The sequence below is a fragment of the Brassica napus genome, chromosome C8, assembly GCF_020379485.1.
Source record: "Brassica napus cultivar Da-Ae chromosome C8, Da-Ae, whole genome shotgun sequence".
NCBI classification, from domain to species: Eukaryota; Viridiplantae; Streptophyta; class Magnoliopsida; order Brassicales; family Brassicaceae; genus Brassica; species Brassica napus.
Window position 1 is genome coordinate 22,521,951 of NC_063451.1, and position 23,437 is coordinate 22,545,387.

Consider the following 23,437-nt stretch of genomic DNA (forward strand, 5'->3'; position numbering starts at 1 on the left):
TTGGAGATCAAATAATGAAGACTACAACTTCTTTCCATCCTTTGAAGAAGAGAATGTGGAGCAACCGAGAGAAGAGCCAGCTACACCACCAACTTCACCAACAACAAGTTCTCAAGGAGATGAAAGCTCAAGTGAAAGGACTCCACGTTTTAGAAGTGTACAAGACATCTACGAGGTAACCGAAAATCAAGACAATCTTACTCTATTTTGTCTATTTGCGGATTGCGAGCCTATGAACTTTGAAGAAGCCCAAGAAAAGAAGTCATGGAGAAGTGCAATGGATGAGGAAATCAAGTCGATTCAAAAGAATGATACATGGGAGTTAGCTTCACTTCCAAATGGACACAAGGCAATTGGTGTGAAGTGGGTGTACAAGGCAAAGAAGAACTCTAAAGGAGAAGTTGAAAGGTACAAGGCAAGATTGGTGGCAAAAGGCTATAGTCAAAGAGCCGGGATCGACTATGATGAGGTATTTGCTCCAGTTGCTCGCTTAGAAACGGTTAGACTAATCATTTCATTGGCAGCCCAAAAGAGTTGGAGGATACATCAAATGGATGTCAAATCAGCCTTCTTAAATGGAGACCTTGAGGAAGAAGTCTACATTGAGCAACCACAAGGCTACATGGTTGAAGGAGAAGAAGACAAAGTCTTAAGGCTGAAGAAGGCGCTTTATGGATTAAAGCAAGCACCAAGAGCATGGAACACTCGGATTGATAAGTACTTCAAGGAGAAAGGCTTCATCAAGTGTCCATATGAGCATGCACTTTATATCAAAACTCAAAACAATGATATATTGATTGCATGCTTATATGTTGATGACTTGATATTCACGGGCAACAATCCGATTATGTTTGAAGATTTCAAGATGGAGATGACAAAGGAGTTCGAGATGACCGACATTGGATTGATGTCATACTACCTTGGCATTGAAGTAAAGCAAGAAGAGAATAGAATCTTCATTACTCAAGAAGGCTATGCTAAAGAGGTGCTTAAGAAGTTCAAGATGGATGACTCAAATCCAGTTTGCACGCCAATGGAATGTGGAGTCAAGTTATCAAAGGAAGAAGAAGGAGAGAGTGTGGATCCAACACTTTTTAAGAGTTTGGTTGGAAGCTTACGATATCTAACGTGCACAAGGCCCGACATCCTACACGCAGTTGGAGTTGTGAGTCGATACATGGAGCATCCAACAACAACTCATTTCAAGGCAGCCAAGAGGATCCTACGCTATATCAAAGGTACAATCAACTTTGGCTTGTATTACTCTATTTCTGACGATTACAAGCTTGTTGGATATAGCGATAGCGATTGGGGTGGAGACGTAGATGACCGGAAAAGCACAAGTGGCTTCGTGTTTTTCATTGGAGAAACCGCTTTCACATGGATGTCAAAGAAGCAACCAATTGTCACTCTTTCTACTTGTGAAGCGGAGTATGTGGCAGCTACTTCATGTGTTTGCCATGCCATTTGGTTACGAAACTTGCTAAAGGAGTTGAACCTACCACAAGAGGAGCCAACAAAGATCTTTGTGGATAACAGGTCGGCAATAGCATTGGCGAAGAATCCAGTCTTCCATGATCGGAGTAAGCACATCGATACTCGTTATCACTACATTAGAGAATGTGTTACCAAGATGGATGTGCAGTTAGAGTATGTGAAGACAAATGATCAAGTAGCTGATATCTTCACCAAGCCACTCAAGCGAGAAGACTTTATCAAGATGAGGAGTTTGCTAGGAGTAACCAAATCAAGTTTAAGAGGGGGTGTTGAAAGTTAAACTTGATTTGGATCACATTTTGGGCTAATAATTTACTAATCATTTTAGTCCAAACTTAGTCCAATATCTAGAATCATCCTCCACCTCCTTAGAATAAAAATCTAGATATTCTCATAGAATTATCTAGATAATTATAATAAAAAAATCTTAGATATTATGGTAGAATTCTCTAGATTTATGATTAAAATATGTAAGATATTTTGTATTTTGGAGGCTATAAATACCTCCACTCCCCTTTCATTTTGAATCACCAAGAAATAAACAAAGCTTGTAACAAGTAATAAAAATCTTCTTCTAAGTTATAAAATCTTTATTCTTCACAAAATTTCTTTCTCTTCAAACACTTTAAACACTTTCTCCATCTTTATAAAACTTTTCATTCCAACACTCAGACCGTTCATGTTTCTTCTTTTGTTCTTTGTCTTCTGGAAGAGGTTAAATGGGTACTTATTGATGGTTTAGCATTTTTTTTTTACTTGTTATATATATACTTCATTAATACATTGAAGACATTTTAATGTATTTAGATCTGAAGAAGAAAAAAAAACTTATAGTAGGGGTGATGATAGTCTTTGTGAAACAATTGAAGATAGACAGACCCTTTTGGGGTTCTTTCGGCATCTAAATGATTGTTTTACAATGCTCAGAAGTAAGTCAAAACGTGTGATGATGTAATATCATTCATCATAGACCTGTGAAAATGTATTCTGACAGGTCCAGTCTCCGTGAATCTGTAGGAAAGGACCAATGACCACACAGAGTTTGTGGGAGTTTGGGAGGAATATTTTAGTCAAACTTTTTATGTTTAGTCAAAGAGATATGTATCTTTGTTGTCATGGATCAAACGTTACGTTTTCTCTTTAGTTTTACAGCATTGTTTATATACCAGTAGCTTCATACTCGCACTGTTCACAATTACTACACAAATCGGTTAACCACACCAATGATCCTTTCTCGTCCATCCAGGGAGGAGAAAAGGAGGGCAAGGATGAATAAGAAGGTGAGAATGAAGAATTTGAAGAAGATAACGAGATTCCGAGCTGATGATCCTTGCTGCATCTTCTCAAAGGGTAATGAGTTTTCAGGTTTTGGTTAATTTGTTAACACAGAATGTTTAGAAGCTGGTCTATCACTGGTCTCCTCTTGTGATTGTTGTAGTAGTATCCAAATGAAAACAACAGAAGGTTGTATCTGCTTTTTACAGCAATAGCTTATTGAAAAGCCTAAGCATAACAACGTTAGGTTAAACTCGTAAAACCATTTTACATGTATATTTATACATCTTGCTCAGCTAATTGTCTTGATCTCTATCTTCTTGGTAGTTGAACGGTAACGGAACAGATTTGAACGCCCTGAACTTTCCAACATTGTTTAAATGTTCATTCTCCAGTCTAATCAACAAAACCAACACAAATTATCAAAAGATGTATAGATCTTTGGAAACAAACATATCTCAGTCTCTAGAGCTTACCTGAAAAAGTTCCATATACCTCTGCATATGATCTCAAGACAAGCCAGAAGCGCGACAAGAGTTTCTCTATGTAAGAAAGAAAATTTCAGATCCAAAACTGTTTGCAACCACACTAACCTCAACAAAACATTCAAGACCTATCAAGAAGATGAAACAACATAAACCATAATGTAAGAAAAATAAAACGAAGTAATAGAGGATATTGCTGCTCACCATTGCAGCGTAGTACACTGTTTTGTGAGGAACAAGAAGCTTGTCTCTCAAGAAACTGTTCTTACATCCTCTCTGAAGCAATCCCCAGTCAATAACAATGTCCCAGTAAGTTGCATAAAGCGTTGCAACTCCTGAGAAAACCCAAGCTGTGATGTTCCACGTGGTTCCTCTGTTGAGAGTATATGCTGTTCTAAGACAAGCAGCGACTATGGTCAAGAGATACTTGGCGGCATTGTACCCATGACTAAGATCATTTTCTTCGATTATTCTTCTGATGCACTGAATAAACCGTAACCAGTATGGTATAACGGCTACAATGAAGTAGAATGTTGTGAAAACATCGTTTGATCTGCATGTGTTTCTTTGTCTTTGTCTGAAGTCTCCAATTCCATAGTAGCATATGTAGAACTCTAGACTCCTCAGTGCTTGAACCTGGCTTGTTAGTTGATCTGCTAAGAAAAAGTCTGGAAGATTCACCTGAAAAAAATGCAAAACACATTTTATTGATGATGTTGTTTATATGACTGAAGTAGAGGATAGTGCTGGCCATTCGGGTTTCCGGTTCGATTCGACTCGGGTTATTCCGGTTGGGGTATATAAAACCTGTTTCAGAACCGAACATTTTTTTGGATCTGATAGGTTTGGATAGTATTAGGTTCGGTTGGGTTTCTATTTTTCTTACAAAACCCGAAACAAAACTGAATTATCAATTGTTCGGTTTGGTTCGGGTTTTAGACCAAAAACACTAAAAAACGTAAAGACCGAAAATATTAGGGTAATTCAGATTTTTTAAAATAATTATTGATTTATAAATTATATTTATACATATTTATTCAAAATTTTAAAATAATTAATATTTTATTATATTTAAATATTTTGGTACTCGTTCGGTTCACGGTTCCGATTTGGTTTCGATTTTTTCGGTTTGGTTCCGGTTCAGATTTCGGATAACATGCCCAGAACTAGAGGATATAGTTGGTACCGTGTAAAATGGTGCAGCGATGCAGCGGAACAGAACCGTGAGGAAGAAGAACCGGCTTGACCGATAGAGAATGTTGAAGGGGCAAAGAGTAATGGCAACCACTAGCTGAGACGTGACCAAACACAAAGGCATTGAGTTGTGAATTGTAATGAGAGAGGCAGCCTTAAGGAACTTACAGCGAGGAGGAAGAGGGGAATAAGTTCAGTGACTATTCTGTAGTCTTTGGTTTGAGAATCCATTTCCATGTCAAGGTTTAATAAGACAGCACACAAAGAAAGTGTACCAAGACCAAAGCTTAGAAGTAGAACATGTCTATAACCAAGTTCAGTGCCTTGTTTGAAACCAAAGATGAATGGGTAATTCACACGGTATATCCCCCAGAAGTAGATATTTGCAGCGTACATAACCACATGCAAGACTACAAACCCAAAGAACCTGTACATATATCAAGATCATCACATGAAAGTTACACATAGACTTAGAGCGTTTGTTTCAAATGGATACCTGTAGAGAGGGAACATTGTTTCCATGTAAGTTCGTTGTCCTGGTGTGCCCATGATATTACGAGCATGGATGATCAGAGCAAGAGCTATTATGAGAGATGTAGCACAGCCAAAGAAGAAGCCTGAAAATAAAACATAACAAAATGATGAATTACGCCAAAAACACACAAACCAAAGATTTTATATATAGAACAGTTTTGTTATATACCGGTGGAGAATGTGGTTCGATGTAGTTCTTTGTTCTCTTTTGGTCTTAAGAGGTTCATCCCTTGACGCCGGTTTGAATTGCAGAAATGTTCAATCACAGTAGATTCAGCTCTTACCATCAGCTTATGAATCTGAAGATGTTTAAAGCTACAAGTTAAGGTTTGTTTTAGAATATAAGCAAGTGTGTTTTTAAACATCTTCTTACTTCATCAGAGCTAGTGAGGTAAGAGCTATCCACCATTTCCATGTACTGCTTCGCAGCATTTCTTGCTGCTATCTAAAACAGTAGCGCATATCAACCCTTATATATACTAAAGTTTTAAATGTCATTAATTAATTGATAAAGAAAATCCAGTACCTTATCATACTTCTTCATGATCTTGGAAACCGCTGACGTGTTCAAGAAGCTATAGTTTTTAAGATGCCCAAGTTTCTGATAGAACTTGATGAACGCTCTCTGAAGTCTCTCCTCAACTTTCTTGAGATTCTCTCTTGTGAATTTAAGCTCTTCCTGCTTATGAACCTTGAGGATGGTTTTAATTGCTGACAGTGGAGTTTCCAGTGTTCTGTTCATCCTGATACCCTCAAGAATACTTTTATTGGCCTCGTTCTTTATGTGATCACCTAATGTCACTTCTTAATATCCAAAATAATAAAGATTCAATACTCACATGCCAAATTAGACCTAGAAGCAATCAGAGAAACTCACTATTTTCTTTAGACTTGGAAGACAAGGCATTGATATCTACTGAGACTGAATCAGAGGAAGACGGTTTCTTCTCCTTAACTCTGTGTCTGAAAGCAACCAAAGCATCCATCTGTTTACTCAGAGCCAAAGACTGGTTCCTCGCTTTCTCCACTTTCAACCTGTAGAAGCTATTCACTTTGTTGAATTCTCGGTCTAGGGTTCTAAAGAAGGCAGCCTCAGAGTCTCCACCTGGCTCTCCCGTCTTCAAAAACGCTGTCTCGTAAGTCATATCGTGCTCGTATCCGGCATGAGTGACAGCGTTGAAAACAATGACGTGATTCTCAGAGACAGAGGCGTTGCGGGTGTAGCGTCTGGTTAGGTTGCGTGCGAAGGAAGGTTTGCTCTGGCTGTTGGAAACTGAAATCTTCCGGGTGGCTTGGATGTCTTGAAGAATGGTTTTGAGGTAAGCGTAATCTATGTAAGCTTCTTGCCACTCTGGGATCATCTTAGACACAAACTCTCTCCCGAATCTCATTTTCTCGTTTCCTTTTGTTTAGCTAATCTTCAACCTTCGTAAGGCAAATCTGTCTATCTCTAGAGCTTGTAAAGTCATAGACTCATTTAAGAATCTTGGTTTCTCTCTATGTCTTTAAAACAAAGCTGGAAAAAAGACTTCCCATGTTCTGACTTTTGGGTTTGAGTGACGCTTAATGCTATTTAATTGTTTGTTTGCGAAATGAAGACCTCTCTAACCAAAACTTTAAACTGTACCAGTTGAGAGCTACCAAGAACACTATAGTCCACAATTGAACCAATCAAAAAATAATAATTGGTATTTTATTGACCACAATCTGCATTGTTTTGCTATATACTTTTTTTGTCAAGATATGTACATGACCTATGTAAGATAAGATAAAACTCAAAACTAAAACAACAACAAAAATGTTCACTATTAAAAAGGCAAAAGAAAAAAAGATATACATGTCGTCAGTGAAGAGTTATGAGCAGACTTATCCAGGAAGATTCATACTCAACTCTTACAATGTTAATGTTGATCCGTACGTAAAGTTATATACGGACTCACTTGTAATACAGGGCAATTTTCTCTTGCACTCCTACCTCTTAATATTTTCTACGTTTTATATTTAAATTGCATGTATGTAAGTTGCATAAACCACGTAGACTGGGTAAAAATAGAGTATTTAAGTTAGGGTAAAAGATCTTGTGGAGTTGAACCTAGACACGTGACATATCATGGTTTTTAGTGTTTCTATATGGTTTAAATCGAATTGGATGGAAAAAAGAAAGATGCATAATTGTGTAGATGTACTAGAAATTTAGCAATAGCTTAGAATTTTTCTACCAATGGACGGAGCTCAAATTTTGACTAAAGATATATAATTGAATTATCTTTCCAAATCGGAGGGTTTGAGGTCGATTCATCGGTAGGATTAAAAGTTATGCTCGTTCTATCTGCCAGTGTAATACGAATTTTTTTTTGAAAACTTCGGTTTTTTCTATTTTCTGTTTAGCTTTGCATAAAATTCGACCACGACGTTTTATACCCTATTTTTAGATGTTACTAAGTCATTGTTTAAGATAAAGTTCATTTTAGATTTAGAGAAAAAGATCGGGATCCCTTTTAAGATTGATTTGGAAATCATATTTTTATTATTTTAATATAATTATGTAGACTTCATCATTGATCATGTATTCTTTGATTATGTCTGACTAAATCACTTATTAGATTTAAAAATTTGAAAAGATTGATGAATTGCTAAAATGAATTGTTACGGTTTATCTTTTGTTCTTCGTCTTGATTGTTCTTAATGCTAGATTTGGACTAACAATCCTGATAATCTAGATCATATGATAATTGGTAGACACAAAAATGTTATTGATGGTCTAAAATAATTTTCGATGAGTTAAATAACTATTGACAAATAAAATTTAATGAACATATCAAACCTAATCTTAATACTTGTTTTAATTCTTTAAATTCACAAAGAAGTTTGAGATTGTAGGATGTACACATAGATATTTTCTGCAGCAGAAACTAATTGACTTAATTATCGTGATTAGACTTTTAAGCTGTTTTTAATAACCTTAATATTCGTTTGACTTCAAATATGATTTCTTGAATGATTTTTTTGGATCTACCGATTTTTCTTACATTACTTGCAAACCGATTTACTTTATTATTGGTTACTGCTTTCTAATTGATTACATATTTTAATGAGACGTTTATACTGAGGGACACTTTCTTTCTTTTGTTAACGTCTGAAGACACATTGTGTAGATGGAGCACAATATTGGAACAGATGTCTTTTCGTTGGACATTAAACCCTCCGCGCGAGTTTGGAAAGAGAATGTTCCCTTTAAGGAACCAAACCAGATAACTTGGAATAAATGCAGAAGGTGGAAAAGTAAAATTAGGTATATGGGTTTTAGAGTCTCTTGTTTGGGCCGTTGATTTTTTTGGTGAAACAAGATCTAATGGCTCAGTAGAGGCGTATAGTTTTGGCTCTAATAAATGTTGTTCTTTAACGTATAGTTTTTGTTTGTGAGAGTAGTATGATGTATGTCATGTGAACTACACGGCTTTAACCCTTTCACTGATAGATTTTTCTTTTGGTTTCTAAACAAAAATGTATATGAACAAAATCTAATTGTTTAATACGAAAATAAATACAAACGTTTACAAAATGCAGAAACTTTCATCTTATACAAATCTCGTAAATACCCAGAACATGGAAGACAAAGGTGGGATCTTCATTGTTATCCATATCTCATCTGACCACCTCTTATCTGACCATTGCGCACTTGACCCCCCCCCCCCCCCCCCACTCTCATGTCCACAGCCACCACATCCACACAACTACTGTCCACACCGATCACATCCACACGTCACGACATCAACAACATCAACACAACCACTGACAATGAGAACCCCGTTGATATATGGTGTTTTTCACATCATTGTATAGGTGTTTTCGTATTGATTCGAGTCCTTAATCCGTGTCAGTCTAGTCTTTTTTGATCTTTTACAGGTCTGGAGGTGGTAGAAGAGTGAAGAGAGGGTGCTTGAAGAGAAGCTGTCCTTTTGGAGCATTCCTGCGAAGAACACTCAAGGCGAACAGTCCCGAGACTATTCTCAAGCGGAACAAGCAGACGGAGTGATCCCGAGGTTGTTCCCGACAAATAAGGAAGCTCCTATTTCGGGAATTAAAGCCCTGTTGCCCTAATATCTTTCCTACCTATTGGCGCCTCCATATAAAGACACCATCTATCATATTTTATTAATTACGCTATTTTTTACAAGAGAACTATTAGCTTTTGCGATCTGCAACTTGTAAGGGAGAAGAATCCATTCTCGCATAGAGAAGACCATCTGAACCCTTTGTTTACTACTCTTATTATTAGGCAGTTTCATTCAGAATCTATGTCTTTGATTGCTTGCATCATGATCGAGTAGTGATCTAGCTCGCCTAGGGTTCTAGGGTGTTGAAATATGAGCTAAACATAGATAAGCTATTCTTGATTATTCTTCATTCATACTATTCTTAAGGCTTCCATTAATCTGATCACTTGATGTTAGATCCTAAGTTTATCGCCTAGCTAACCGCTTAGGAGATAGCTTGACATGTATTGAATGAGCTTAGTATCCCTAATCAGCGAAAGTAGATATTAGGGTAGTAAGTGAACTGATCGGACCTGATCTCTAAGGCTTGCAGTCGTTTCTCATCTCAACGACAGTTAGATGATGGGATCGACCAGCAAAGAGATCACCACCACGACAGTGGGGTGTTCCAGCTGAGTGATCCGAGTTCTAGAAAGCACTGCATCGCGCTTGAATAATTGTTTGGCTCTCGCTCAACACCCAATGAAATACCCTAGGCTAGCTTCTTGTTAAATTGAATCAAACTCTAGTTTACTTGTTTTCCGCGTCACCAATTGAATTGAAAACCATTTTCTTCTTAGCTTGACATTGAACTTATAAGAGTAAAGTGTAGACTGGTCCTCTGGATTGAATCTAAAGTACTATAATCACAACTGTTAACTTGGCAGTAGCAAAGATTCATATTTAGTGTATCAAGTTTTGGCGCCGTTGCGACGGGGACCAGATTTTTTTACCTCTACTTTTCGGTTTCAATTTAAGTCTAAGATATCTAACTCGCCTCTTTTTATTTGTCACAGCTAATGATCCAGGTGCATGACCAGTAGACATACTCGGAGCAACGCACAAGGACCATTGCATCAGCTCACCAACGAAGAACTAGCGAGATTAGAACGTCAGAACCGTCAACTGCCTAGACCTACAAGCACCAACATGGGCGATCATCAGGATGATCTTACTGCTGCGATTGCACTCATGCAACAACAGATGCAGCAGATGCAGCAAACTATCCAAGCGAACGCTGCAAACCAACGTAATGCACCGGAGGAAGCTGATCAGATTGGCTAAAGGAATCTCTTGCGTAATTTACGTGCTACGCGATCCGCGATCAACCCTCCACCTTGCACTAGACAAGACTTTGAGATCAAGCCCGCCTTGATAGGTCTGGTGCAGAGGAACATCTTCAATGGACTTCCTGCAGAAATTCCGATGGACCACATTGAAAACTTTGAGAAGATGTGTGGGTTCACTAAGGCGAATGGAGTACCACCAGATTACATCAAGTGTACCCTGTTCCCTTTCTCTCTCGATGGGAAGGCTGCTCGCTGGCTAGATTCCCTACCCACTGGATCGCTCACCACATGGGAACAAGCCAGATCCGCTTTCTTGAGCCATTTCTACACGAAGTCAAAGACATCAGCTCTGAGACAGAAGATCGCCACCTTTAAACAGCTGGTAGATGAGCCGTTCTGCGACGCTTGGGAGCGATTCAACGTCTACCGCAGGGGGTGCCCACATCACGGTTTTGAAGAAGACTATCTACTCGGAGTGTTCTACGATGGAGTAGGTTGGGAGTACAGGAATGCTTTAAACTCAGCCAGTAATGGAAATTTCATGACCCAATCCACTCAAGGCGCTTTCGCGCTGATTGAGAACATGGCCTCAAGCTCAGCTGACAGCAACCGAGAGACTGACCGCACCCAAAAGGTGAACAGCATCGACAATAGCAAAATAGATGAGCTCTCTGCCAAGGTCGATCAACTGATAAAGATTAATCAGAACCATGTCTTCATCATGGAAGAATCCCCTCAGGATAAAGGAACCACAGACACTACATCAGAAGCAGACCAGGCGACTGAGGACCATCATGAGGTTAGCTATGTGAATGGACAAGGATGGCAGTTCAAGAACTACCACCCGAACCCTAACGTGAGGAACAACCCCCACCTGTTCAACAACCCTAAACCCGATGGTAACGCAGAAAATGCTCAAGGCAATCAGGTTCAGAACAGTGGCTACCAACGGGGGTATGGAAATCAAGGAAGAACATTTGTCCTCAGCCCAGCTCAGAATACTCAGTTCCACAACCAGAAACAACCGACTAACCAGCAGCCTGCACAGCCTGCTCAAACTGCTCCACAAGACGAGATGAAGAGTCTTGCCAATAAGATGAGCCAGCTGCTCCAAGGACAGCAGATCCAGGGAAAACACTGAATCAGGTCACAAACGACATCAATACCCGAATGAATCACATGTTCAATGACCTGAGTGCCAAATATGATAATGTCTCGAGCCATATGAGGCAGATGGATATTCAGATTGCTCAGACTGCTGAGAGTGTGAAAAGACAGCAAGGCACTCTTCCTGGAAAAACAGATAAAAATTCCAAGGAGTGCAATGCAGTCGCGCTTAGGAGTGGGAAGCAGTTAACTGATCTGGCGCCCAAGAGATTCACAACAGCTGAAAAGGGGAAGCAGAAAGAGTCAGAACAACCACCAGTAACCGCACCAACAGACGAGGAAGAAGCAGGGCTTCCTGCTAAACATACTCCGACCACTATAGAGCAGCCTACTGTGGTTGTTCGCCAAGCTGCAGAACCTGTACCCACCCGTGACTATGTGCCTAAGGTTCCGTACCCTGTTCCTGCTAAGGCCACACGCAAGGACAAGGAGGAGATGAAATGTAGGAAGATGCTGGAAGACATAACAGTCAGACTCCCTCTCATGAGTGCAATCCAGATGATGCCATCCATGAGTAGCTTTGTGAAAGGACTTATTTCTGGAAAGATAACCGATGACAGTGAGTTCATGGTGGTCTCAAAAGAGTGCAGCGCTGTTCTCCAGAACAAAAGGATTAAGAAACTGGGTGACCCTGGAAAATTTGTCCTATCCATCCAAATAGGGAGAACAGTCTTCTCATGTTCGCTAGTCGATCTGGGATCAAGCATCAACCTCATGCCATACTCTGTGGCTAAGCGCCTTGGATTCACGGATTTCAAACCTACCAGGATGTCCCTAGTGTTTGCTGATCGATCAGTGAAATCTCCGGTCGGAATTATCGAGGATATCCAAGTTCTTGTTGGGAACACGCTTGTCCCTGCCGATTTCGTTGTTCTGGAACTCGAGGAAGAGTCAAAGGATCCTCTGATCCTAGGCAGACCATTCCTATGCACTGTCGGAGCTATCATAGATGTGCGACAAGGAAAAATCGACCTCCACCTAGGAGACATTGTGATGAGGTTCGAGATGAATCAGATGCTCAAGAAACCTATGCTGGATGGACAAACCTTCACTGTCCAAGAGGAGGGTGATCCGCTGGAACCAAGTGATCAGATGATTGAGGAGATCCTTACAGATGATCCGCTGGAACTAGCCTTGACTAGAGCTGAAGCAGAACAGAATGTCCAGAACATCGACGCTGATGGGTACGCTAAGATGTTGGACTCCGCCAGAACCATGGAAAGATTAGTGGCATATCTCAGTCTGGGGGAGAACAATGCTTCAGACTCATCGAGCTCGCTTGTTCCACCAAGTCGGAACAATGACCCGTGGAGTGAATCCGAAGCTCCAAAAGTCGAGCTCAAAACACTCCCTAAGGGGCTCAGGTACGCATTTCTTGGACCAAATTCTACATACCCAGTAATCGTGAATGCTGACCTGAACAATGCTGAAACTGCTCTTCTCCTATGCGAACTTAGGAAATATCGAAAGGCATTAGGATATTCTCTAGCTGATATACCTGGCATTTCACCTGATCTGTGCATGCATAGAATACACCTAGAAGATGAATCAATGACTTCTGTAGAACATCAGAGGAGGTTAAACCCAAATCTGAAAGATGTTGTTAAGAAGGAGATAATGAAACTTCTAGAAGCTGGTGTAATCTATGCGATCTCTGATAGTAAGTGGGTTAGTCCTGTTCATGTAGTGCCTAAGAAAGGAGGGATCACTGTTATAACCAATGAAAAGAATGAATTAATCCCTACTAGAACAGTAACTGGTCATCGCATGTGCATCGATTTCCGTAAATTGAATGCTGCGACCCGCAAGGATCACTTTCCACTCTCCTTCATTGATCAAATGCTTGAAAGATTGGCTAACCACCCTTACTATTGCTTTTTAGATGGTTATTCAGGTTTTTTTCAGATTCCCATCCACCCAGACGATCAGGAAAAGACGACGTTCACATGTCCTTACGGAACATATGCCTACAGGAGGATGCCTTTCGGGCTGTGCAATGCTCCAGCGACCTTTCAACGCTGCATGATGTCGATTTTCACTGATCTAATTGAAGACATAATGGAGGTTTTCATGGATGATTTCAGCGTCTATGGAAGCTCCTTTAGTGTCTGTTTGTCAAACTTGTGTAGGGTTCTGAAGCGATGCAAGGAGAAGCATCTCGTGCTTAATTGGTAAAAATGCCATTTCATGGTCAGAGATGGGATTGTTCTAGGACATAAGATTTCAGAAAAGGGCATCGAAGTGGACAAGGCAAAGATCGATATCATGATGAGTCTGCAGCCACCAACTTCAGTGAGGGGGATAAAAAGCTTTTTGGGACATGCTGGTTTTTACAGAAGATTCATTCAGGACTTCTCGAGAATCGCAAGACCACTCACTAGACTGCTCTGCAAGGAAACAAAGTTTGACTTCGACAGTGAGTGCTTAGCTTCATTTCACACGATCAAGGGAGCTCTAGTCAGTGCACCGGTTGCCAACCCCCAAACTGGGACCTCCCTTTCGAGATCATGACAGACGCGAGTGACTTTGCAGTAGGAGCAGTGCTTGGCCAGCGGAAGGATAAGAAGCTCCATGTGATCTACTACGCGAGTAAGACATTGGATGAAGCTCAATGTAGGTATGCTACAACGGAGAAGGAACTCCTGGCCATCGTCTATGCTTTTGAGAAGTTTCGATCATATCTAGTTGGGTCTAAGGTGATAGTCCACACGGATCATGCAGCTCTCAAGTACCTGCTCACGAAAAAAGATGCCAAACCGCGGCTCCTGAGATGGATTCTCCTCCTTCAAGAATTTGACCTGGAAATAAGAGACAAGAAGGGGGTAGAAAATGGAGTAGCGGACCACCTTTCCAGAATGAAAATAAACGATGATACTGTGATTGACGAAGAGCAACCAGTGGAACACGTAAGTGCGATTGGTCTTTGCTATTCGGAACAACCAATGCGCATGGAAACGGCTTGTTCTCCACAACCAGAGCAGTTTGTCGCAGTAATCCAGAAGCAACATCCTGATCTACCGTGGTTTGCTGAGATTGCAAATTTCCTAGCCGCTGAAAAAGAGCCTCAGAAGTTCACAGGGAACGAGAAGAGAAAATTCTTAAGAGAGGCAAGGCACTACTTTTGGGATGAGCCTTACCTATACCGACAATGCAAGGATGGGATCTTCAGACGATGCGTTCCAGAGGCTGAAATTCCAGGTATCCTACACCACTGCCACGGATCTTCCTACGCTGGACACTTCGCCACATTCAAAACAGTCTCCAAAATTCTCCAAGCGGGATTCTGGTGGCCAACAATGTTCAGAGATGCTCACACCTTCATATCCAGATGCAATGCATGCCAGCGAATGGGCAGTATCAGCAAAAGGAATGAGATGCCTCAGAATTACATATTGGAAGTTGAGGTGTTCGACTGCTGGGGAATAGATTTTATGGGACCTTTCCCACCTTCTCACAAGAACGAGTACATCCTGGTTGCAGTCGACTATGTCTCCAAGTGGGTAGAAGCGATTGCTAGTCCGACCAACGACGCACGAGTTGTAACCAAGATGTTCACCTCCATCATCTTTCCAAGATTTGGAGTACCTAGAGTGGTTATCAGCGATGGTGGAACTCACTTCATCAACAGAGTGTTCCAAGGATTACTGAGCAAGAACGGCGTGAAACACAAGGTTGCAACCGCCTACCATCCCCAAACGAGTGGCCAAGTGGAAATTTCCAACAGAGAGATCAAGAACATTCTACAGAAAACAGTCAATACCACGCGTAAGGATTGGTCCATCAAACTTGACGACGCTCTCTGGGCCTACAGAACAGCCTATAAAACCCCATTAGGGACCACTCCCTATCATCTGGTCTATGGCAAGGCATGTCACCTACCTGTGGAGCTAGAGTATAAGGCAGCTTGGGCAGTCAAGCTGCTTAACTTCGATATCAAACCTGCCAAGGAGAGGCGAACAATTCAAATCCATGAGTTGGAGGAGATTAGGCATCTGGCCTATGAGAGCTCCAAAATCTACAAAGAAAAAACCAAAGCATTCCATGACAAGCGGATCATCAGCAAGAGCTTTGCTCCGAATGATCAGGTCTTACTCTTCAACTCAAGGATAAAGCTGTTCCCTGGAAAGCTAAAATCCAGATGGTCAGGACCTTTCACCATCAAGGAGGTTCGCCCCTATGGAGCTGTAGTGTTGCTGGACACAAGAGGAGGAGAATTTGTTGTTAATGGTCAGCGACTCAAGCCTTACCTTGCTGACACAACAATCGCTGAAGGTGTAGAAATACCCTTAAGCGATCCCCTTCAAGCCTAATCGGCTCACAAAAGTCAAGCTAGTGACTGAAAAGAAGCGCTTGGTGGGAGGCAACCCACTGGTGAGTGTAAATATTTCTTTTACTTTCTAAAAAAAAAAAAAAAAAAAAAACTAACTTGCAGGAAGAAAAATCGAGCACTTCTCAGGAGAACACTCTAGCGCTTGTTCCACTGATTGTTCCCAGGTAAGTGCTCGAACAAAAAAAAAAAAAAAAAAAAAAAGAGAAAAGGAAAATGGCCTGTTAAAGGCCCACTAACTTTACCCCCCCCCCCCCCCCCCCCCACATTATCTCTAACGCCGCAAAACAACCTCAAAGAACCCTAAATCGAAAATTTCATCTCCTATTTTTCTTCATCGATTTTGTTCTAATCTCTTGGATCCTCTAGATATCGGTTGGGTTTTGCAGGAATCGTCAATCAACTCAAGGTAACTGCTCAGACACCTTCCCCTTCGCGCATCCAATCCGCGAATTGAAAGTGTCCCATTGGATTCTCTCATCCCTTTTGTTTCAAGATTTGATCTTAGATTGTAGCTATCGATTTCACACATGCTACTAGGCTCGAAATTTTGTTTGATTATCAGGGATAAACAATTTCATTGTTAGAGTTTCTTGAGTAGTTGCGGTTGTGATAGGGCTAGGTGTTAATCCTAAAACTCGAAGGTTGTTCGGAAATTGATGGACTTGGGCTAAATTTTCGAGATTGGAATGTCACATCGTTTCTAGAACAACCATTGAGCAGTGCTAATTTGGAAATTGATTTCGTTTTGCAGATGCCTCCAAAAACAAGGATTCCAAAAGCACTCAAAGCCTCTCGCGGAGCAGCCACGCCTTCTCGTTCCGCGAATGTTCCATCCACCTATCCATGGCCGAACAAAGCTGAGGGTCAACCGATTAACATCAATGACCCACTACTCCTTGACTACAATTGTGAGGGGTGGGACAAGGAATCCGCAGCGAGGTACAACAGGATTCTCGCAGCAGAAATCTTGCCCACACGATTTGCTCACGAGGAGACCTTAGTTGTTCTCGGCCTCGAGTCTGACGTCTTCGACACACTCGACGTTATGGGCCTCGCTCCTCTCTGCTACCAAGCACAAGTTCTCTATCCAGATTTGGTTCGGTAAGTGCTCGCAACAGCTCAGATCAGTTACCAGAGCCAACGTACGAGAACTGCTCCTTCTCCTTCATGGCCGACGGCAAGTTCTGCTCCATCTCTCTCCACGATCTAAACGAACTACTTGAGATCGCAGACACGCCAAGAGAGGTCGCAGTTGAGAAAAAGTTTGCGCCAGCAAACGCCTTTTGGGATCTCATTGCGACAGGGAAGTTCACATCTCGCAAGGCTTATCAATCACAAATCCGAAACCCCACTCTGCGTATCATTGCCAAGATCGTCTCGAACATACTCTTCGCAAAGGAACTCACCTCCAAGGTCACAAACGGCGAGCTGCAGGTTCTATACACAGGGCTCGAGGATGAAATCCGTAGAGACAGAGTCATACCGATTCAGGCTGTGAAGACTAACCCTGGATTCCTTCTCATCTCGATGCTCACTGAGTGATATATTGCATATTTCCATTATCTTATCCATTCATCCATGTGTATTTTGATCAAATAGACTAGGAATTAGTCATGTTTAGGTTACATTTTGCATACATGAGTCTCTATCAGGTGTTGGAGTGCCACATGGAGTTCTTGGGGCTATTTGGATGCATTTGGAGCTCAAAGGAGGTGATATATGTGATCATTGGACGAGCAGAGCAGGGGAGCGAGGTTCCGCAGCGACGTCATGAGGTCGCTCCAAAGCACCTCTCAGAGCGACCTAGCTGGAGCGACCCCGTGAAGTCGCTCGCCATACTCACCCCGTGAAGCGACTTGCCCAGAGCGACGCGCCGAGGTCGCTCGCATCTCACACACCTCTCGGAGCGACCTCCTAAAGCGACGCCATGAAGTCGCTCGCGTTCTCGTCACTCCGAACAGTCTTAGATGACCCTGGAGCGACCTCTCAGAGCGACCTATCAAGGTCGCTCCCGATCCAGAGCGACCCGTTGGAGCGACACACCAAAGTCGCTCGGGACCTCTCGCCCGGAGACACCAAAAATCGGCCCTGGAGCGACCTTCCGGAGCGACACCTGCAAGTCGCTCCGCGTTATTTTGCTGCCGAAAATCATGACTTCTCAAGGACCTTTTTGCGATTTATTTTGGACGTTTTACATTTCTAAAACCTATGTTTTAAACATCTTTGGTAGCCACCAGAGAGATTATTTTTGGATCTATTGAGAAATACACAAAAACTCTCTTGAGAAGTTCATCTCTTGGATTTTGATTGTTATGTTCTTGTGTTCTTGTTGATTTCTTATCTATTTCTCTACATGATTAATCTGAAATCCAATATGGGTTTAAGAGGAATCATGGAGATTAGTGAGTAATCACCTTTTGAATTCATGGGTTAGGGAGATCAAGGGTGATTAGGTTAGTTCTAGGATGTTTTAGTGTAGATCATTCTTGTTCCTTGCTAGTAGAGTATTCATAATGCATCTTCTGAGTTGGCCACTCAAAAGTTGATCAATAGGCATTTCCCACCCAAAAGGTGTTTGATGAAATGCCTGAGACAACTCTCCTAGGCTTTTAGTATACTTTGCCAAAGACATTTGTTGTTAAAGATGCTAAGATAGCTAATAGACTTGTTAGTAATGATTGCTTTCATATTATTCAACCAAAGACATTTGATGTTTGAGATATGTTAGCAAATGAGCATTCATCTAGACATAGAGCTTGCTTAGAATTGTGTCTAGGCTTAAGGTTGATAGTTTGATTGATCATTTGCCATCCTTAGTTCGATACTTGATCACCCAAGGTCTAATCCCTATGCCCATGAGTTCTCTTTTCCCTTAGTCAAGAAGTATCATTCTGTTATTGCTTTCTAGTTTTAGTCATAGCTTAAAACTCATCTAAATCATTGGTTGCATTTAGATTAAATGAGTACTTGCATTCTCAGTGCTTTGATATCCCTCAGAACTGGTTCGACAATCACTATACTACAACATTTGTCTTAGGAGCCTTGAAAACTCCTAACATCAAATTGGCGCCGTTGCCAAATTCTGAGTAGATTTAAACATTGAGATTTAGTCACTTGCTTGAGACTAAGTCATTTTAATTTTGTTTTGTTACTGATTCTTCTTCTTCACCTACCTTTCACTTTCAGGTGTATGAACTTGAGGAGCAGGGGTCCATCAAACCTAGTTCCAATAGTAGCAGACATCAGAGCTTTTGAGAGGGAGTGTGCTAGAGCTAGAAGAGAAGAAGAACACCAGGCCCACTTGGATATTGATATGGCAGATCCACCGCAAGGGGCAGAACACCAACCGCGGGCAGCTCGACCCATTGGCACTTACGACCGCCCCAACATACATGGTCACAGATTCGGAATCCGAGCACCAGCTGTGGCAGCCAACAACTTTGAGGTCAAGTCAGGACTCCTCAACGTGATCGAGAACAACAAGTATCATGGCTTGGCTCTGGAGGACCCATTTGATCACTTGGATAGGTTCGACAGCTACTGTGGGTTGTCAAAAACCAATGGTGTGTCCGAAGATGCCTTAAAGCTCAAGCTATTCCCTTTCTCTTTGGGGGATAAGGCACGTCAGTGGGAGAAGTCTCTACCCAGCCACTCTATCACCACTTGGGATGAGTGCAAGAGAGCATTCTTGGAGAAATTCTTCTCATCCTCAAGAACTGCTAAGCTGAGAAATGAGATCTCCAGTTTCCAACAGAAGAACTTGGAAGGATTCAGTGAAGCCTGGGAGAGATTCAAGGGCTACCAAGCTCAATGCCCACACCATGGTTTCTCTAAGGAGAGCTTGCTGAGCACATTCTACCGTGGTGCTCTTCCTAAGTACAGGGCCAGACTGGATACAGCTAGCAATGGGTTCTTCTTGGGGAGAACTGAGGAAGATGCAGAGGAGCTGGTTGACAACATGGTAAAGAGTGATGCAGTCTACAGTGGAGACCACGACAGAAGCAGTCGAACAGATGATAAGCAGACGAGGAAGGAGTTGAAAGCTCTACAGGATAAGATAGACATCCTCCTTGCTGATAAAGCCACACAAGAGCAGCTGCACTTTGTTGGTAACCCAAGCCAAGATACACCACCTGTTGTCCATGAGGTTGAGGGTTTGGAAGGTCAGGAAGAGCTGTGTTTCATCAACAACAATGGTAGCTGGTACAAAAAAGAGCCCAACTTTCAGTACAACAACTACCAACAGAAATCCTATCCCAACAACCAACAGAGTGGTTATCCGCCTCGAAACAACCAGCAAGGCAGCTATCAACCTCATCAAAACCCCTCATCTGGTTCCTCTGCTCCTCAAGAGAGCAGCACTGACACCCTGCTGAAACAAATCTTGGAGTCTCAGACTAGAAGTGAGAAGCATGTTGGTTATGAGTTGAAGAACCTTCATTCCAAGATTGATGGGAGCTACAATGAGCTCAACAACAAGTTCTCACATCTTGCTTCTACAGTCAAGAATTTAGAGAATCAGTTTGCTTCCATGAACACTCACCAGACTCGCCAGCAAGGATCTCTACCTGGAAAATCTGACCAAAACCCCAAGGAGGCCAAAGCTATCACCCTTAGGAGTGGTAAGCAGTTACCTCCTACAACCCTCACCAGGGATGCTGAGAAACTAGGTGAAGAGGTGGCCATCAACTTAGATGATGAAGTGGTGATTGTTGATGAGAAAATCAATGATGAAATCTTGGAGAAGATTGTGGAAGCCAAGGGTAAAGGAAAGGTTGGGGAAGCGAAGAAAACAGTGAAAGATGGTGAAGTTCTTGCTCCAGCAAGTGAGAATTCTTTTGTTCCTCCTCCCTATGAACCCAAACTACCATTCCCTGGTAGATTCAAGAGGCAGCTGCTAGAGAAGTACAAGGCTTTGTTTGACAAGCAAATGAGTGAAGCTCAGGTTGCAATGCCCATCATCGATGCTTTCATGTTGATTCCTCAATACAACAAGTTCCTGAAAGATGTTGTAGCTGCAAAGAAGAAGGAAATGGAAAGCATGATGATTCTTACCCATGAGTGCAGTGCCATCATCCAAAGGCTTGATGTTCCAGAGAAGTTAGAGGATCCAGGATGCTTCACACTACCTTGTGCTCTTGGACCTATGGTATTTGAGAAATGTCTCTGCGATTTGGGAGCTAGTGTCAGCGTGATGCCTTTGTCTGTTGCAAAGAAGCTTGGATTCACTCAGTACAAGAAGTGTAAACTCTCTCTGGTGTTAGCTGATCGTTCAGTGAAGTACCCTGTGGGCATCTTAGAGGACCTACCTGTGAAGATTGGAAAATATGAGATACCTACAGATTTTGTGGTGCTTGAGATGGGTGAGGAGGCTCAAGACCCATTGATTCTTGGAAGGCCATTCTTAGCTACAGCAGGAGCAATTGTTAAGGTGAAAGAGGGCACGATTGATCTCCATTTGGGTAAAGGGCATGTTCTCCACTTTGACATCAAGGAGAAAATGAAGAAACCAACTGTGTTCGGGCAAGCCTTCTACATTGAAGAGATGGGCACTCTTGCTGATGAGCACCTTGAAGAGTTACCACCTGAGGACGACGAGGAGGGAGCATCTCCCTCTACTCATTCTCCATAGAAGGTAACCCACTACTTTCCCTTGTATATACCATTTCGTTTTTTGCATATTAGTTTTCTCTTTTTGGGTATCTCTCTCTCCTTGACAACACAGAGACTGTGTCATTTAAGTTTGGGGGAGGTACCAAGTATTTGATCACGTTTGCTTTGATGATTTTGAGTCTCATGCATTGCATTATACATATATATTTGCATAAAAAAAAATTCATTTAGTTTGCATCATTGGCATTTCTAGGAGAGTCTAGAGCATATAGGTTGCATTTACTTGCATTGGGAGCAATGATTTGAAATGCCTTGTAAAGAACATTACTTTGCACCTGAATAGCTTATGCACCTCTCAAAAACACTTGTATGCTTCGAGCCTTGAAGACTCTTCCTGAAACTTGTTGATTGCTGAAACTCAGTCTTTGAAGCCAACTACAACCTTATTTGAACTGAACGAACTTAATGCTTCTTGCTCATGGTCCCTTGTGTACTGAGTCATGGCTATACACACTTGAGTTGTCACATCCTTTATGCCAATCTTATTTTGACAAACTCTAGTGGTAGACCACTCCCAAAACCTTTCCCTTCTTTTAAGCTTTCATTGTTTGATGAGTGAGGCCTTCTTCGGAAAGTCTTACATGTGCATAATGTTGAGAGTATCGGGAACGACAATGCTTGATCTTCATTCTTGCTAGATTGGGCACTCTATTGTCTAGCTATAGGTGGGGGGTGAGAGTTGTGATTATGATTTGGGAGCAATGAAAAAGGAAAAGAAATGACTCTTTGTGTTTAAGTGAATTGTCTTATTGGGATAAGTAGAAAAACCTCTAGCTCAAGTTATGAAAAGTCTTGGCCCCCATCTAAAAAAAAAAAAAAAATAAAATATGAAAAGAAAAGAAAAGAAAAAGAAAGAAAAAGGGGGCTAGCAAAGTTGTTAGGAGCTAAGTAATGTTTTGAGGTTGTGAAAAATCCCTTGTAGATTTGAAAGAGAAGGAGTTAATGTTCTTAGGATCTTTCGGTGAGAGATGTGAGTTGGGTTTGACATTTGGGAATGATTGTGTAATTGTATGTTTGGGAAAAGGGTAGAACAATGGAGATTGAGCATTGTATGCATGAGTTGATCCCTTTCTTAGATATATTATGTGCAATGTCAAGTCTACTTGTTTCGAGAGTAAACCACCTTAAAGATTTTATGTTTCAAACCTCTTGAATCACTTGAATAAAAGCCTTCCCTCACCCAACCAAATGACTTGGACCAACTGACCATTTGCAAGAATTCACCTGATGTCTTGTGCTTAATGAATGTGAGAGTTGGTTGATTTGAATGTGTGGATGCTTGATGATGAGTGTAAGGGCAAAAAGAGTTGAGATAGGCCTAGAGAAGCTAGAGTGTAATAAGAGAGTGTGCTCATGCTGGATTAGATGTTGAATCGAGTACTAGTTGTGTTTCTTTTGGCTATGAGCTCCCACCTTCAAACCTCTCTCCCTATGAGTTCTAGAAAGTTCACTTGTGGACAAGTAAAAGAACAAGTTTGGGGGAGTTGATATCTTGCATATTTCCATTATCTTATCCATTCATCCATGTGCATTTTGATCATATAGACTAGGATTTAGTCATGTTTAGGTTACATTTTGCATACATGAGTCTCTATCAGGTGTTGGAGTGCCACATGGAGTTCTTGGGGCTATTTGGATGCATTTGGAGCTCAAAGGAGGTGATATATGTGATCATTGGACGAGCAGAGCAGGGGAGCGAGGTTCCGCAGCGACGTCATGAGGTCGCTCCAAAGCACCTCTCAGAGCGACCTAGCTGGAGCGACCCCGTGAAGTCGCTCGCCATACTCACCCCGTGAAGCGACTTGCCCAGAGCGACGCGCCGAGGTCGCTCGCATCTCACACACCTCTCGGAGCGACCTCCTAAAGCGACGCCATGAAGTCGCTCGCGTTCTCGTCACTCCGAACAGTCTTAGATGACCCTGGAGCGACCTCTCAGAGCGACCTATCAAGGTCGCT

The 23,437-nt window shown here is 41.8% G+C and overlaps 1 protein-coding gene, 2 non-coding genes and 2 pseudogenes across 3 annotated transcripts; 2 read left to right on the forward strand and 3 right to left on the reverse strand.

The window, feature by feature from the left end:
* Positions 1–2,614: 2,614 nt before the first annotated feature.
* LOC106426425 lies at positions 2,615–8,670 on the reverse strand (annotated as a pseudogene).
* A 1,777-nt stretch (positions 8,671–10,447) lies between these two features.
* LOC125591908 lies at positions 10,448–11,452 on the forward strand. Its single transcript, XM_048766829.1, has one exon. It carries the CDS (start codon positions 10,448–10,450, stop codon positions 11,450–11,452), a length of 1,005 nt encoding a protein of 334 aa, XP_048622786.1.
* On the reverse strand, positions 10,658–10,764 carry LOC125592176. The gene has a single exon (XR_007328023.1). It is a non-coding gene; the product is annotated as a small nucleolar RNA R71 (small nucleolar RNA).
* Positions 11,453–11,481: 29 nt separating the features above from the next.
* On the forward strand, positions 11,482–13,989 carry LOC125591909 (annotated as a pseudogene).
* A 5,540-nt stretch (positions 13,990–19,529) lies between these two features.
* LOC125592083 lies at positions 19,530–19,636 on the reverse strand. Its single transcript, XR_007327933.1, has one exon. It is a non-coding gene; the product is annotated as a small nucleolar RNA R71 (small nucleolar RNA).
* Between the last annotated feature and the right edge of the window lie 3,801 nt (positions 19,637–23,437).

Bases quoted from the DNA above. Each gene is read 5' to 3' on its own strand.
- LOC125591908 (XM_048766829.1), top strand. From the start codon at position 10,448: ATGGACCACATTGAAAACTTTGAGAAGATGTGTGGGTTCACTAAGGCG.